The sequence below is a fragment of the Anabrus simplex genome, chromosome 7 (assembly GCF_040414725.1).
Source record: "Anabrus simplex isolate iqAnaSimp1 chromosome 7, ASM4041472v1, whole genome shotgun sequence".
Classification (NCBI taxonomy): Eukaryota; Metazoa; Arthropoda; class Insecta; order Orthoptera; family Tettigoniidae; genus Anabrus; species Anabrus simplex.
In genome coordinates this window covers 173,415,511-173,434,093 of record NC_090271.1, presented here as the reverse complement: position 1 = coordinate 173,434,093, position 18,583 = coordinate 173,415,511, and the positions used below count along the sequence as shown (strand labels likewise).

At 38.2% G+C, this 18,583-nt stretch overlaps 1 protein-coding gene across 3 annotated transcripts in view; it reads right to left on the bottom strand.

Moving 5' to 3' along the window:
• Positions 1-18,583, bottom strand: part of LysRS (Lysyl-tRNA synthetase) — a 156,644-nt gene that overhangs the window by 70,878 nt on the left and 67,183 nt on the right. For all 3 annotated transcript variants that reach the window (XM_067151454.2, XM_067151452.2, XM_067151453.2), the window contains exon 5: positions 922-1,167. In XM_067151454.2, coding sequence (XP_067007555.2) covers positions 922-1,167 — 246 coding nt within the window. The remainder of the gene's footprint in view (positions 1-921; positions 1,168-18,583) is intronic.

The following is an 18,583-nucleotide window of genomic DNA, read 5'->3' as shown; positions in this document are numbered from 1 at the left end:
ACGTATTTAAATTGCGCATTCATGTGCAACTTACGTTGCAGTTCCATTTACCTTTTAACCAGATTAGTGAACAAAATTTGGATGTGCGACGATTATGTAATTAAAGGTTTAAAGTCCGATTTTTTTATTGAAAATAAAGGATGCGACGATTACGCGGTGGCGACGATTATGCCGTGAAATACGGTATTTTGTTTTAATTTTCGTGCATATATTTGTGCATATTTTCAACATTTTTAGTGCATATGTGCATGCATATTTTTCAGAGTTTTTAGTGCATATGAATCCGGACCCTACTTCTTAGGTTTGATTATCCACATTGATGTGGACCAAGATCAAGATTAAAACAGAGGCTTACTGAAAAATTATGTTTTGATTACAAATTAGACAAACTCATCGGACTAAACAGAATTAACAAATAAGGTTAATATGAACTCTCAGTTTTAAGTTGTAGTTGTTATTTCATGCATTGATCTAGTTTTGTTATTTATAACCCTAATATACCATGTGTAAAAAAGGGTTTATAATTAGATAATTAATAATAATATGAACTCTCATGTTTTTTTTTTCCTCTGACTGACAGCTGACATCGTGATCACAGCACTGACATATCAAATGATTAGTGAAAATTGATTTGAGATGTGAGACAATGGACACATTGCATTGCGTGATTAGAAGAGAACAGTTAAGACTAGAGCTGTGAAACAACAGAATTGTTTGCTGCGATAGAAACACAATAATTTTATTTCTATGATCGGTTTTGGAAAATATGGAATTTTGATTACTTGAGACTTGGATAGTAAGAATACTGTATGAGGACCAATGGTTATGAAAAATGGAAATAAAGGAAAATTTACAAAACCTGACTGGTGGATCAACATTAAAGGAGAGTTATAATTGAAAACCTGCAAAATGAATATTTACCTTATGGTAGAGTTCTGGTGCAATTCTCATGTACAGATCCATATTGAGTTCATTGTGGTGAGTGATGAATGGCTTAGCAGTAGCTCCCCCAGCAATCATGTTCATCATTGGGGTCTCTACTTCCAAAAATCCCAGGCTGTCAAAAAATCGACGGATGTATGAAATGATCTGTGCTCTGATGTGGAACTTTTGACGCACCCTGTCATTAAGAATCAAATCAAGGTACCTCTGCCGGTATCTTGTTTCCTGGAACAATATCACGGATATAAGTTTTTTTAACAATACAATATACACTCAAGCGGAAAGGTTACTACAGCAATGTCGCAGTACATTAACTTAAGAGACAGGGTTCATATTTCTGGAGACTATGTGATTCTGAATCTTACGTTCTTATACAATAAAAGGAATTTAAATTAAAATGTTTCATTTTTAACATCAAGAGGAAGAATGAGTCATAAATGTTGTGAAATGGTTCAAAAATAGCCATTAAAATCCATAAAATCTTGTGGGAGATATAGTAAAATGTTTGTCTGAGTTGATGTACTTCATTTTAAAATATTGTCTAAAACTCATGTTAAAAACTAAACCAAATTGTGGACAGTAAATCATTATACTGCCAACCAACAGAAAACTGCGAAAGAAGAACCTTAAAAAAGGGTGTGAAATATCTAAATATAAGAAAAAAACGTGCTGAACTGATAATGTTGAAATTTTGATTTAAAAACAAAAACAAAATAAGCATTGGGGAAAGAAGAAAAAAAGGAAAAGGAGAACAAGAACATAAGTGAAAAAAGAAAATTATTAACTTGCTCTCCATTAGCCCCTTTATTGCAGCACACAACTTGCTTGCTAGACAGCTAGGCTGACACTATAAGTCGGCAACACGTTCACTCTTGTGTGAGTTCTGTTGGCGTCATCAGAGGAAGGGAGAGCAGGTAGGGGAGGGGGAATGTAAATGTGGAGTATGAGGTACTGGAAGCGGGCGTGTGACCGACAAGTTACATATTATTGACAAACAATTATGGTTGTTGTGAAAATGTATAATTTCATCGCATAAAATACACTAGACTACTTACTTTTTCTAAAATTTCTGCAAATTAGTACAAATATGGTAATATTAGAACACAGTGGAAAAGGCACCAAGCAAACCTAGCCAGCAGCTGGAAAATGCATATGATGGTGATGAAAAAAAAAAACACCAGTGGGGAAGAGCAGGGTAACTGGACCTGGCAGCTAGTATACAGGATATGGAAAAGTACTTTCTGCTTATGTTACTACTGAGGAAAATGGGCCCAAGGAAAGCATAAAGACTGAATGGGGTGGTAAGCAACAGCCTACCTTCTTAACTGCTACAGGGAGATAAAATGAGTAAGTATTTAATTTGAAGTATCTCAAACTCACATGAAATGTTACAAGTAAACATGCATACACCCTCAGTACAGATAGTTATGCCCTTCATTCGCACAGTCTGCAAGCCTCTGTGAATTAACTAACAAACTCCACAATCTTCCATTTGCAACTAACTTTGTGGTCATGGCTGCAGAACTTACTGCAGTGGTTCGTGATGCCAAGTAAACACTGCAGTCAATCATCAATGATCTGCATTTAGGGTGGTTGTCCAGGTGGATGATCCCCTATCAATTGTTTTCCTAATATTTACATTTATTTATAATTGTTTACCTAGCTTTTCCTTAAGTATTTTAAATGAACTTGGAAATTTAACCAACATTTCCCTTGATAATTTATTCCAATCCCTTACTCTTCATTCTAGAAATGAATACTTGCCCCAATCTGTCCTCTTGAATTCCAACTTTATCTTCGTATTGTGATCTTTCCTACTTTTAAAAGCTCCACTCAAGCTTATTCTTCTAATTATGTCATTCCACGCCAACTCACCACTGACAGCTCGATGTTAATAATATACGAAACATGTACCACTTTTAACCAATAAGTTGCCTTAAGCAACTAATGTATTGACACGGTGGAAAATAAAAAATATTTAGTTGTGAACATACCACATAGTCGAGCATCTCGTCTCCTTACTCCCAAGGCTTCCAGCCAAAACTTTGCAACATTTTAGTAACACTACTCCTTTGTCGGAAATCACCCAGAACAAATCGTGCTGCTTTCCTTTGAATTTTTTTCCATTTCTCGTATCAATTAGTCCTGGTGATGGTCCCATACACTGGAGCCATGCACTAACTGCAGTCTTACCAGACACTTATATAATCATGTGAAGAGATCTGTAACTTTTCTAACTACTTCGTTAATATGATTACCCAAATGAAGATCATTCCTTACATCAACACCTAGGTACTTACATTGTTCCCCATCAGGTACGTTCATCCCATCAACACAATAATTAAGAATGAGAGGACTTCTCCTCTTGGTGAAACTTACAACTTGACTTTTAATCTCATTTGTCCATCTCACTACATTGTTTAAGTACCACTGCTGTCGTTCACAATCCTGCACCTCATTTACTATTCTATACAGTATAACATCTTCTGCAAATATACTTACCTGTGACTCCAGATCTTTACTCATATCATGTACATATATAAGAAAACATAAAGGTCCAATTTTTTTACTGCCCTGCGGGACCCGCTCTTAATCATTACAGGATCAGATAATGCTTCACCTACTCCAATTCTCTGAGTTCTACGAGTATTTTTTAGAAATGTAGTCCCTCATTCAACCACTCCTTTGTCTAGTCCAATTGTCCTCATTTTTGTCAGTTATCTCCCATGATCTACCCTATCAAAAGCCTTGGATAGGTCAATAGTGATACAGTCCATTTGACCTCCTGAATCTAAAATATCTACTATAGCTTGCTGGAATCCTACAAGTTGAGCTTCACTGGAATAACCTTTCCTAAACCCGAACTGCCTTCTATCAAACCAGTTAGTAATTTTGCAAACATATCTAAAATAATCAGAAAGAATGCTTTCCCAGAGCTTATAAACTACACGTCAAGCTGACTGGCCTGTAATTTTCCGCTTGCAGATAAATAGTAGAGGTGATTTTTATTTCAAGAGGAAGTACTACTAGGTGACCATCCTCTCTGAACAAATTAAGTGGAGATAAAAATTAAAATAAAATAATTTATGAAATGAAGGAATTTGAAAATGAATAAAAAAGAAAAACAACAAAAAATTATTAAGCCTAAAAGGACATAAACACATCAAAAGGGAACGTAGATTCCCTGAGGAACAGAACACCTGAAATATATATGCACTTGATTAGTGCACTCTCACACATAAAACGCACGACACCGAGCTCGATAGCTGTAGTCGCTTAAGTGCGGCCAGTATCCAGTAATCGGGAGATAGTGGGTTCAAGCCCCACTGTCGGCAGCCCTGAAGATGGTTTTCCGTGGTTTCCTATTTTCACAGCAGGCAAATGCCTGGGCTGTACCCTAAATAAGGCCACGGCCGCTTCCTTCCACTTCCTAGGCCTCTCCAATCCCATAGTCGCCATAAGATCTATCTGTGTCAGTGCGACGTAAAAAAAAGCATGACAAGATCATTGGCTAGTATGAGTTAGAGAGTCTCCAACAGGCTGAGGTTCTGTGTTACATCAGACAGATCCACGCTCTCTGTAAGGAGAGCCACGGTGAAGGGGGAGGATGAGGGGGTCCTTCCCTCTTCACGAGGTAAAGAGTGCGTAGATCTTCCAAGACATATCTTCAGCCTACACAAAACTATGGCCTCTGCATGAAGACCGGAAAGAAGACTGCCACACGGCAGTTGTCTACTTAAGTGTTCTCGGCTTGTTGGAAGAGCAGATAGCTAGCCATTCCGATTCCCTGGACACCAAGATAGTTAGACGTAGCTGAGAACAGATATCCATAGCAGGTAAATTCATAGGTCTAGATGATGAGAGTATCGTTCCTCGCAATCCCCACAAGGTGGGTGCCAGCACTGTGCAACCTGGCTAGAAGGTCATGAATATGCTGTGTTGTGGGGAAACAGGTATCAATAGACTGCAGAGAACTTAATGAGTCTGTTCACATGAACATGTGGCCTCGTTCATGATTCAGTGCAAACTGCTGAGCTTGTAAGATGGTGAAGAACCCCACACTATACACTCTACAGACACTAGGAAGCGAGATCTTTGTGCTGTCGGCGCACCACCCTACCATTTAGACTGCCCAGCTAACATAACCTAGATATGTGCTAGTTACATACTATTAATACATATTTGAGAAATTGGGCATTCCAAATTAAAATAATTTATGACTGTTTATTTAAATGACAAATCTACATTATTGTCAGCATAATTGCTTCAATCTCATCAGAGTTTAAATGTTTAGCTTGACTATCATGTACTGTTGTGCACGAGTAGTATCTGGATTAGCATGGAATCGCATGCAAGCATTCTATTCTGCATGACGTCACAAACCAGTATGGACCGGGCGAGCTGGCCATGCTGTTAGGAACGTGCAGCTGTGAGCTTGCATCCGGGAGATAGTGGGTTCAATCCCTAGCCCTGAAGATGGTTTTCCGTGGTTCCCAGTTTTCACACCAGGCAAATGCTGGGGTTGTACCTTAATTAAGGCCACGACCGCTTCCTTGCCATTCCTAGCCCTTTCCTGTCCCATCGTCGCCATAAGACCTATCTGTGTCGGTGCGACGTAAAGCCAATTGTAAAAAAAAAAAGATAGTATTGCACTCCAGAGCAACTAAGTGGTAAGCCCCAGTGTTACATAATTATGAACTGGCAGTAGAACACTAGAAGTTCAAAATACTATGTCAATACTTGAATTAATAACAATCATAACAAATGTTTCAAGGAGAGTGCTACATCACGTTAAGACCTAAATTATGAAGTAGTTTTCAACAACATGTGAGCTTAAGGAATCTTTTCCAAATTTAGCAATACTAGTTTCTATTGGACTGTCCATTAACTGTGAGCACAGCTGATTGTGAAAGGAGATTATCGGCTTTGAAGAGGGTTAAAACCTGTTTGAGGAATCTTATGAAGTGGACCACACTCAACAATTCCATGCTGATTTAACTAGAGGGACCAGAGTCAGCAGAATTCAATGATGAGAGAGCTGCAGACAACTGGGGCTCAGATAATTTAAGAATCAACATATAAATTTTCAAGTTGAAGGTATATTTTAATTTTGTAACGACAGAAAAAGTAATATCATATTATGACTTGTTCATGATAACACTAAAATAGGTCAATTTTGCAGTTAATGCTTACCTATCTGATATTGTTAATGCCCTGAGGGGAATAAAGTGAAATTTTATCATACACATATTTTACGTAGCATTCCCTACCCAGCTACTCATTCTTGCCACCCAGCTGATGAAAATTTTGGGGGGAATGACGACGACACTGTCATTACTGACCTATCCAAGGCTTTTGATACAGTAGGTCATGGAAGACTACCTATAAAAATGAGGGCTACTATTATAGTTTTATTCTGAGTCCACCTTGTCAATAGCTTACACCCTTTTATACTGTCTGTATTTCTAAGCTCTGAGGGTGGCTAAATTTCTAGAAAATAAAACTCTGAGAATTAAAGTAGGTGATCCTGTGTTGATTAAGAGACGAGTACCATATGGCAGTATTATCGCATCTTTATGATATCTTGTACTTATAAGTAGAACATAGATTTTGATTAAGCATCAGCTTTTTTCTGAGTACACCGAGATGATACTCAGTAGCAATTAACTATATTCTGCAATATAAAAGTTAAAAATATGGAGATTTTAAAGGTCATCAAACTGCAATTTTCCAGAATAAAATAAATTTTTAACATTTAAGTGCATTTTAACTTATTTTTTTAAATTTTCATACTTTTATAGGGAATTATTTATTGGATGTCGTTAATTGTTCATTTTTAAGCAATTTTTATACTGTCTGTATTTTTAAGCTGTAAAACACATGACAGCATAAACATTCTTGGACTACCGGGCGAGTTGGCCGTGCGACGAGATAGTGGATTCGAATCCCACTGTCAGCAGCCCTGAAGATGGTTTCCTGTGGTTTCCCATTTTCACACCAGGCAAATGCTGGGGCTGTACCTTAAGGCTACAGCCGCTTCCTATCCCATCTTCGCCATAAGACTTATCTGTGTCAGTGCGACGTAAAGCAAATTGGCAAAGCATATTCTTGGACTAACACATATACTGTACTGTAGTTCTGTACAGCACATCTCTTTTCATTAACCGTTTCTTACCTATGCAGCAACCACAACCGTTCTTGATCTTGATGAAATTGTGTCTACAGTTTGTATCTATCAAAGAGACTATTATAGTTTTATTCTGGGTCCACCTTGTCAATAACACACCCTTTTATACTGTCTGTATTTCTAAGCTATAAAACACATAACAGCATAAACTTTCTTGGACTAACCCATATACTGTACTGGACTTAAATAAAACTATGTATGTTGGGTATTCAGCCCGAAGGCTGGTTTGATCCTCCACAGTTCCGCCAACAGCTGTCATAGATAACCTAGACGTCACTGAAGAGGCATACTAGGGAAAAGAGGAGTGAGGTAGTTTCCCGTTGCTTTCCTTTAATAGATTCAAACAAATCAATACAGTACAGGATCAAATAAAATACCTATTATGGTTATATGAAATTTATCAACAATGTAGGTTTAACGGTTTAGCCAGCGTAATCTAAAAAGACGCATAGACAGGTTTTTTTCCCTTCAATTTGCTTCACTTAAAATCGTTACATTTCATATTTCAGAATGAAGATTATATGGAAAAATTAAAATTATATCTCCTACAGTATAGATGAAAATTACATACTCTAAATGACATTTTAATCTACATTAGTTGGGTGAGGTGAATAAACAATTTATTTTGATAATGATTATGTGATTAATTTAAAAAAAATTTAAAGATAAGATCTATGCTGTTCAGATGTCATCCAAGATTTTGCCTTGTTTTCATAAACTACAGGCAGGGACTGAATTTATTAAAACAACTTTGATTTCTCAATTTGCTAATCACCAAAAGCATTTCTTTACATGATCCTGTCATATTTGCAGCAACCGTAACAGTGAGTCTTGTCTTAGACATTTTCCCACCCGAACACTGTTTAACTTCAAATTTCAGTGTCTTAGCCAGTGTCATATTATAAAACAAGCTACTTTCATCTGCATTGAATATATCATCTGGCTTGTAACCTTCATACAAAGCAGGCCATTTCTTAGATTGCCACTTGTCTGTTATGCCATCAGGTACATGGGCAGCTTCGCCATAAATTTTCTCAGTGACAATGTCATTTTTTTCTTGCTATTTGCTTTACGTCGCACTGACACAGATAGGTCTTACGTCGACGATGGGACAGGAAAGGCTTAGGAATGGGAAGGAAGCAGCCGTGGCCTTAATTAAGGTACAGCCCCAGCATTTGCCTGGTGTGAAAATGGGAAACCACGGAAAACCATCTTCAGGGTTGCCGACAGTGGTGTTTGAACCCACTATCTCCCGGATGCAAGCTCACAGCTATGCGCTCCTAACTGCACGGCCAACTCACCCGGTGACAATGTCATGGCGAGCTCGGAAACGTCAAATCCAAGAGGGAGAACAAGACTGCCCAACCGTCAAGCAAATTCATTTGCTTTTGCTTGAAGAATACACCCTTTGTCAGAAAAGTTCCAGGACAAGTGCTGTATTTCTGAGGTTGCAATGTAAACAAAGGAACAAATGTTGGTTTTATGTTACCTGGTATGTGTACGATTTCAAGATTTATATATAATTGTTCTGTTGATAACTGTATTTGTACAAATGAATCAAGTCCAAATATTTAGTTTCATATTTTGGCACCACTGAGAAGAGAACATATGTAAAGAACTGACAAGGCGGAAAAGTGTTTTATAGAAATTGAAAGTGCAGAAAGGCGTAGTCCTGGATCACCAGCCTCGAAAAAAAGCCAAACATCAACCTTCGAGAACAAACACAATGTTGATCGCATTCTTTGACAGTAATGGGTTAGTTCACCATGAGTATGTTCCACCAAGTGAAACAATGAACCGAACTCTTCACATCGAAGTCTTGAAACATTTCAAGACAAGCAATTTGATGTTGCCATCCCGATTTGTGGCAGTTGCAGGATTGGTTCTTACTGCACGGCAATACAAGACCTGTCACTGTTGTCTCCCATCCACCATATTTGCCTGATCTCTCACCTTGCAATTTTCCTTGTTTCCATGAGTGAAATTGCAACTGAATGGAAAGCTTAATCAAGATATTGCAGACATGCAACAGACTGTGACACATGAGCTTACAAGCATCACAGTTGACAATTTCCTTGCTTGCTCCCAAGAACTCCTGAAACGCTGGCGATTGTGTATAGGTAGCCAATGGGACTAAAGGAGCTAAGATAATTACTTGGTAAGTGCAACTTTTCTATTTTTTAAGACCTCAGTCCTGGAACTTTTCTGACATAGATTGTAGGTCCATTGATTGGCATATTATTTGTTCTTTGCTGCTTAAAACCATATAAGCAAAGCTTCTTCAATATCTTTTGTGGTCAGATGATCTGGCCCGCTTGAGTTTTAAAGAATGTTGTTCAAAAAGAGACTATATTTTATCTTTGGTCCTTCCAAATTGCAGAAATCAATGAATGTGACACATCCAATTTCTCTGTGATGCTGATTTTGTTTCATCTTCACAGCAATGCTTGCTTTGACTATTTAACACAGACTGATTTGAAATCTATGATCTACTGAAAACAAGACTTTCCTTCCATCGGTCACGCCATATCTGTGAGAGACACGAGTCTTTCATTACATCATATTTCTTGAACAATAAGCTCCATGGGCCGAGGCTTTTCAGTAGCTGCTTATCACCGCCGCTCTGGAAATTCCCTGTCAGGATTTCCTGTCTTTCTGTCTACATATTCTCTGTTAGGCTTTGTAACTGTGGGATAGAGCGCGACCGATCGTGAAGCGCTGTGACATCACCGAGTACGCGTTAGCAGTTGTAAACATAATGTTACAGGTTTTCAACAATCCCCAAGTATGTAAAAAACAAAAACATTGGACGTTATAGCCGATACATTTATTCAAAATACATGATAAAAATAAGTTTTTATATACAGTATATCATAATAAGCGATGTTCTACCCACATGTCTCTGGACACTGCTGCAACAATTTCTGTATATTGCTCGCACATATTCTATCATTTGTTTACCAAATCCTTTCTGTTGCTTTACTTTCCATACCTTTGCTTTGGGTACACTATTGTAAGCCTTTTATAAATCAAGGAATGTCATCACCTTATCTCTTCTGTATCCCCTGTGTTTTTCCATTAACTACCTCATATTCATGATGGGGTCTGGTGTCTAGCTACCATTTTGAAAGCCTTATTTATTGCTCTATTTGTAATTGCCCTTCCACCTTCTTCTGATTCTCTTTTCTAGTGCCCTTTCAAATATTTTTGCTACCTGAGATAAGAGTGTGATTCTTCGATAATTAACACATATTTTCTTGTCCCCCTCATTATAGGTATTATTACTCCTTTAGACCAGTAATTTGGTACCGATTATTCTTTTCAAATACATATACATGGCCTATAAAGCCATTTGTAGGCCAATGGGTACTGCTACATTTATCATTTCCACACACAATCCTGTTGCTTTTCATTCATTTGACAGCAGTTTCCACCTCTTCCATTGTGATTTCGCTCTTGGATTCTCTCTCCTCACACTCTACCGCTAAAACCTCATCTACACCCTTTCTCACATTCAGGAGTTAATCAAGGTACTCTTTCCATCTTCTCCATATCTCCTTTGGTTGTGTTACTTTTTTTTTTTTTTTTTTTTTTTTTCCCCTTTCACCTGATTTCAGTAGATTCTTCCTTCTTGTAAGTCTATATAGCATCCTTTTACCACTACACACATCCTCTTCTAACTCTTATATAAATCCTTCCCAGCTTTACCTCTTTTCTTCACTTACTACATTCTTCCACCTTCTTCATTCATTTGACAGCAGTTTCCACCTCTTCATTGTGATTTTGCCCTTTGATTCTGCCTCCTCACACTCTACCTCTAACTTTATCTATGCCCAGAAGTTTCCATTTCTTCCAATGTGATTTCACTCCTCTCGGATTCTGTCTCATCACATTACCTCTAAACCTCATCTGCACATCTGATACTTTCTTCTACTTTCATCCATTTTATCCCTATTCCATACTTGCCATGCTTCTTATTTTCACTGCTGTCCTTAACCTCATCATATTTACAAGGATGCTCACACGAGATGCTGTCAATTTTTTTTTTTTCTATTTGCTTTACATCGCACCGACACCGATAGTCTTATGGCGACGATGGGATAGGAAAGGCCTCGGAATTGGAATGAAGTGGCTGTGGCCTTAATTAAGGTACAGCCCCGGCATTTGTCTGGTGTGAAAACGGGAAACCACAGAAAACCATCTTCAGGGCTGCCGATAGTGGGGCTCGAACCCACTATCTCCCGATTACTCTGTCAATTGTGTAGACTGTTTCATTTACAAATTATATACACATTACATACACACATTTTACATTAAACAAAGTCGTATTAATATACATACAGCAGACGTATCGTAACATAACCTCACATGTGTTGTTACACAAGACAGATCGTACAACACACAAATAATAAATGATAAGACGATGATTTATACCAAACAAAGTCCGTACTGACAACCTGTCGTACACAACTACATAGACAATAACAATAATACCTAATAATCAAGCTTCATATTTTCACCATTTACCCATGGTTTTAGAGAATTCTTTCTAAGCTATATTAGTCCATTACACTTACATCAACCTCTCATTTCACCATGGGATCTCTTCAACTTTCACTCTTTCGTGTGCTCTGCCACAAGCATCTCTGCACAGTTTACAAATGCCTCCCTGAACATGTCCCATTCCACTTCCACACTCTCCACCTCAGTTCTGGGTATGTGCTGTTTCAATTTATATTGGAATTTTTCTTTTGCATCCATATATTTTAATTTTTTAATTTCCTTTCTTTTATTTTCACTTCTTCCTTCCATTCTTGATACTACTACTCCACGGTCTCCTTCAGAGGATATTTCTGGCAAGACTGTTACATCTAAGAACTGTCTACAATTTGCTCTTTCCACCAAAAAATGATCAATTACTGTCTTTGACCTTTCATTTACCCATCATCATTGTAACCTTTCTACTATTTTTAAACCCCATATTGCCCACACTAAACCCATTCCTCAGACAAAAATCCAGCAACTTCTCTCCCTCTTCAGTCCACTTTCAACATCCAAAAGATCCAATTACTTGTACGATTCCTTTTCTGTTGCATCCTCCCATTGCACATGTCACTTCCCACATCCTTTACCTTTATTACTCTCTTCAGTGTTTACAGGAATTTGTCCACATTTTCTTCTTTGCATCCAATCTGGACTACATACACTTGGAATAAATCCTTTACTCAATTCTTTGTCCTTAAATGTATCTTTATTATTCTACCACTTATGTAGTCCATTTTATAAACATACTCATCTAAGATCTTGCTAGTTACTATCCCTACTCTATTATTTGTTTTATGCCCTCCACTACAGTAGAGTATATTCCTTCCACAACTTCTTTCCTTTTCTTCTCCACTTAAGCCCACTTAATCCTATCATACAGTAACTATATTCTCCTCCATAAACTCAATAATCTCTTCCGACTTTCCAGTCAGTGACATGAGGTTGATTATTGCCACATTCATAAAGTTCTTCTCTACTGGTCACCTACTTCTCATAGCTCCCCCAGCATAAGAACTGTATGTCTCTTCCAGGGAACACCCTAGCCTTTTCCCATGCTGATTTAAGACCCATTTTCATTTTAGACTGTAAGTAAAGTAAATTCATGTCCTCATCACGAGGTGTTGCATCTCTTATCAGGCACATCCCCAATCGAGGTGAGCTCCTGCCATTCTTAAATCTCTGGCAGTACCGGGAATCAAACCTGAGCCTCTGAGGATAGCAGATAATAGTGCTACAGAGGCAGAGGCTGTTATCATGATGGGGACGCCACTCCCAAAAAGCATTTTAGAGCTACTACTAGCAGGTGAGCAGGCTGCTCCTAACATGGAGTAGATGCCTTTTGCAGCCGTCCCTAACCCGACATCAGACACTACTCGATGGGTCCCAGTGTAATTTCCTATACTGAGGGGACCATCACATCACCTAAAGAAACTCTTCCATCCAAAGCCGTTGGTTATCATTTGGAATCGGGTTATTTACTGCCGTCTGACACCCTGTGTTGAGAAACTGTCTGTACAGTCTACTCATTACCGCATTGGAGTAACCGGCCAGACAATTATTAATTAATCATTAAATGAATAAGGAATTAATGATATGAAGTTAAAATCCATGGCCTAACTGGAAAGTAAACCCGCAACCTTCTGAACCGATGACTGCTATGCTGACCATTCAACCAAGGAGCTGAACAATATAATGGACAGATGCAAAAGCATAAACTATTATATGTACATAACAGATTAAAGAAATACAGTGCATTGACCTAGTTCATAAATCAGATGGTTTTTGTCCAGAAGTGTGCCTCAACTAGGGCACTGTTACAGGCAAGCATCAAGTCCTGCTCAGAACAGAAAGATGGGCACAAAGGGCACTGATATGTGTTTCACAGTCTGTTCTTCAGTATAAATGCAGTTGGTGTTCTCTGATACAAAATTCCACTATTTAAAACCAGGTGTTGGTCTGACAACATTAGTTGTTAAAACAGTTAAGTGCTCGATTGAACTAAAAAGTCAGAATTCTCTTTTTCTAAGTTTTTATAAATATTTAAATTATTAAAAATAAACCAAAAACAGTCACAGCAATTCAGTGTAATAGTTGACTTTTAAGCTTTGAACAATAAGTGGGTTATCGACCAAATGGGTACTTTTCAGGAGATGAAAAACAAGTATCCTAATTTTTGAACAGAATTATTAATTTGGAGCATCATTCAGAAATAACTGCAGACACTATTTTCTCAGAAATGTGCACAAGAAAATAAGGCTGCATTTTGCTCTACGCTAAGAACTACATGTGGGTTATTGACAGTCTTCAGCACTAACACTCATGAATTTCAACATAACTGTTATTGGTAAAATAACACAAACAGATATAATTATATTGTAATACATCTAACAGAACAGGTGTTTGTACTGAAAGTTTTCTTTTATTAGATTATGTTTTCACTGCTGTGAATTTTCTTTTTTTTGCTAGTTGCTTTACGTCGCACCGACACAGATAGGTCTTGTGGCAACGATAGGACAGGGAAGGGCCAGGAGTGGGAAGGAAGCGGCCGTGGCCTTAATTAATGTACAGCCCCAGCATTTGCCTGGTGTGAAAATGGGAAACCACGGAAAACCATTTTCAGGGCTGCCGACAGTGGGGTTCGAACCTACTATCTCCCGAATACTGGATACTGGCCGCACTTAAGCGACTTCAGCCATCGAGCTCGGTGTGAATTTTCTTCCCAATCCCCAAACTGTGCTTGTATTTCATCTCCACTGTCATCAGCACTACACTGGTAGTTAAGCCACTGGATTTCTGATCACTGAAAAAACATATCACAAAATAGTTTTTGGCTGTGTAGTCCATTCGACTTTTTAAGTCCTTAAGTTTGGCAGGATTCATTGGAATGGCTCTTGCATATTTCATCTTCATGGGAGGGAGTGTCCTAGTTTTCCCTGGCTTACTTATTCAGAAGGAACAGTACTCTTCTAATGGCATATTAGATTTCTTACATTTTATTAGAAAGGGATCCTCTTTTTCCACTCTAATTTCAGTGATCTCTCTCATTTTTATCTTTTCCAAGGCTTTTGGACTTTTGAAAAGTAGATCTAGGGACACTCAAATTTCTTGAATGAAATGGTGTTGAATTCTTGAACAAAAAAGCGAGGGAAAATTCTTGGGTAGGCAATTAAAATTCCTTAGTAGGAAACAACAATTCTTGGGTAGAAAAGACAAATTATTTGATAACATGGATCATATGGAAATAAAAACACAGGCAGTATTTTCAAATGAGTATATTGTAACTGCAAAATTATCGCTCCAAAAGACAGAAATTGCAAACATTAAAGACAAAAATAAATTTACAAACTTTACCTCCCTGCTAAATTCAAGCTTTACATTCATAATTGTAGGATGACAGCAATTTCAAATTTGTCACTGTCAGGTTAGGTCTGAAATCTGTCAACACGTAAGAAAAGTTTGAAAAGAATCTTTCACAATTTACATTTTGGACACTGGAACCCACAGTGCCCTTAATGCACCATCAACCAAAGGTTGATGACCATCATGCATTGCCTGAAGAGCGTCCTTCACCGATATTTCGGCCTTCTTCAGAATTTTCTGAAGATCCCTATACGCAGCACTCCGTCATCAATGGGAATAACCTTCACTGATGGTATTTTGCTGAATAGGGCCTTCAACTTGTCTCCTGCTGCAGACAGTTATAATACATTCTGCCTATTATTATTATTATTATTATTATTATTATTATTATTATTATTATTGAATTTCCCATTACAAACCCTATTTTACAAGTAGTATATTAGGGCTATAGATAGTGAGACTAAGTTAATACATGACAATTGAATTAAAATAGAGATGACTTATAAATGAGATGGAGAAATTTAACAAACACTTTATAACAGCATCTTCTCTGAAATACCAGTGAGATGTGCTTGGTATTCTATATTACACATGTTTAAATGCATTAATAATTCATATCTACTCCTGTTAAAAATCGGACACTCAAATAAAAGATGAGGAACAGTTTGTTGCATTTCACAGGTACAGCTGTAGGGCTTCTGAATACTGATTCCAAACCTCTCTAAGTATGATCCAAACTTTCCATGTCCTGTCAGAAACTGAGTTATAATATGCTCATGTTGCAAATAACCTACTTTGTAGTCTGTCTTGAATATTTGGAAAGAACAACTCCCTTGTTAGCCTGCCATCAGTGCTGGTGACCCATTGGTTGTTCCACATATCTTGTGTATACTCCCTCAGTTCCTTTTGTACATGAGACATAGGGGACTTTTCATATATCAACAAGGCATCAGAAGAAGTAGTAGCTGCTTTGGCAAGTTCATCAGCTCTCTCATTTCCTTCTACTCTGTCATGACCTCGGACCCATTTCATGCAAATATGGTTACTGTAGCCTAATATGTGTGATCTTATATTTTTTTTTTTTGCTAGGGGCTTTACGTCGCACCGACACAGATAGGTCTTATGACGACGATGGGATAGGAAAGGCTTTGGAATTGGAAGGAAGCGGCCGTGGCCTTAATTAAGGTACAGCCCCAGCATTTGCCTGGTGTGAAAATGGGAAACCACGGAAAACCATTTTCAGGGCTGCCGATAGTGGGATTCGAACCTACTACCTCCCGGATGCAAGCTCACAGCCGCGCGCCTCTACGCGCACGGCCAACTCGCCCGGTTGAGCTTATATTAACTGCTACCAGATGAAAGTTATATTTTTCTTGGATTGCTCTCAAAGCTGCCTGAGAATCACTCAATATTTGCGCAGCACAACCGTGTTTTTTAATCCACATAACTGATTGTTGTATAGCGCACAATTCGGCTTGAAAGACTGAACATGAGGTAATCTAAATTTTTCAGCATGCACCTCACTGTTATTCTGTAGCACTACAAAAGCACATCCTACAAGCCAGCCATCTTTTTCTTTGCTAATCCGGGATCCATCCCTATAAATATTGTAATGATGTGTGTTGCACACTTCTTGCACAAGATTATTGGCAAATTTACTTGGGTGACCTGCTGTCAATGCATTAGCTTGCAGTTCAGGAGTAGCCCTTAATATCCTATCAGGATACAAAACGCCTTTTTTGTTAATGTGAGCTCAGCTTTCACAATGGCTGTTAAATACAGAGGTGGGATTCCCGCCACAACAACGGCTGCTTCCGTAGATATTGTGCGGTATGCACGAATAATTCTGAGTACAAAACCTCTTTGAATTTGGGCTAGTTTGGCTTGAACCCAATTCCTTTTCAATACATTACAATAAGCAGATGAACCATACAGTAATAATGGTTCCACTGCTCCATGATACATTGTCTTTAATAGTTCTGGATTAAGACCCCATGTCAGTCCGGTAGCAATAGTGAAGCCAGACAGCAATTTGCTAGACTGAGCACTGAAATGAGCTCTAAATGTTAGTTTTCTGTCTAAAACAACACCTAAGTGTGACATTTGGTCCACCAATTTTATAACTTGTCCATTCATGTGTACTACAGGTGTTTCAGCTTTCCTCTTCCTCGTAATGAACATGCCACTCGTTTTTTGGGGGTTGAACTCCAATTTATTTTCAAATCCCCAGTTGTAAATTATATTCAGCGCTGTATTAGCTCGAAAAGTCAAATTTGAAACATCACTTTTAAGTAAGAGAAGGGCATCATCGGCATAAGCAATTATGTGACAGTCAGTAGGTAATTCCAAAGTTAGTAAATCATCACATAGAATTGTCCAAAATCCTGGACTACATGCACAGTATTCTCCCCAGGACCTTTTTACAGACCGCCCGGCTAATATAACCTAGATGTGTGCTAGTTACATTATTTGAACACATACAGTAGTTGAATCATTGGTTGTTTCGAATTAAAATATAAATACTGTGAAACTGTTTATTTAAATGATAAAAATTCATTGTTGTCAGCATAATTACATTGGAGTTTAAGTGTTTTGCTTCGCCATAACGTAGCGTTGTGCGTGAGCGGCTCTTGGATCAGCGTAAATCGCTTGCGAGCACTCGTCTCGATTCCGTATGACGTCACAAACCCGCATGGCACTCCACAGCAGTGGAATGGCAAGCACGATGATACACGATTATGAACGAGCGGTAGAACACCAGAAGTTCAAAATTCTCTGTCAATACTTGAATTAATAACGATTAGAACAAATTCCATGCAATACAAATGGAAGAAATACACCGTATAATATTGGCCAGGATCGTTAGAGACCATTATAAGAACGAGATGGTGATTGTGATCTATTAGTAGCGTTCTAAAACACAAAATTCTAACTACATTCTCTCAATATAGAAATACATTTACGAATCAATTAGAGAGGATTATGTTGCAGCAGCATTATTAAAGTCATGCATCCCAATGTGATGCTTGGTACCAGCATCCTCCCAGTCACCTTGGTGAATTCATTAACAGTGTTATACTGATAATAATAATAATGTTGTCCTTACGTACCAGTAACTACTTTGGACGGTTTTCGGAGACGCCTAGGTGCCGGAATTGTGTCCCGTTGGAGTTCTTTTACGTGCTAGTAAATCTACCGAGGCTGACATATTTGAGCACATTCAAGTACTACCGGACTGAGCCAGGATCGAACCTGCCAAGTTGGGGTCAGAAGGCCAGCTCCACAACAGTCTGAGCCGCTCGGCCGGGCAACAATATCACTAGCAGCTACACAGAAATTACTGACATTCAGTCCTTCCATACTTAACTTCATGAAGTGGTAACGCGAATGAGATTATGCTAAGTTAAGATTTAACCGAGTTTGGGGTTTTGTTCATTACTTTATTCTTGATTTGAAATGTATGTACTTCGCATATATTGAACCATATCGTTGTCTTGGAGTCATTAAGTGTTATTTTAAACACACTTCCTTCGTTACATCACGATTTCA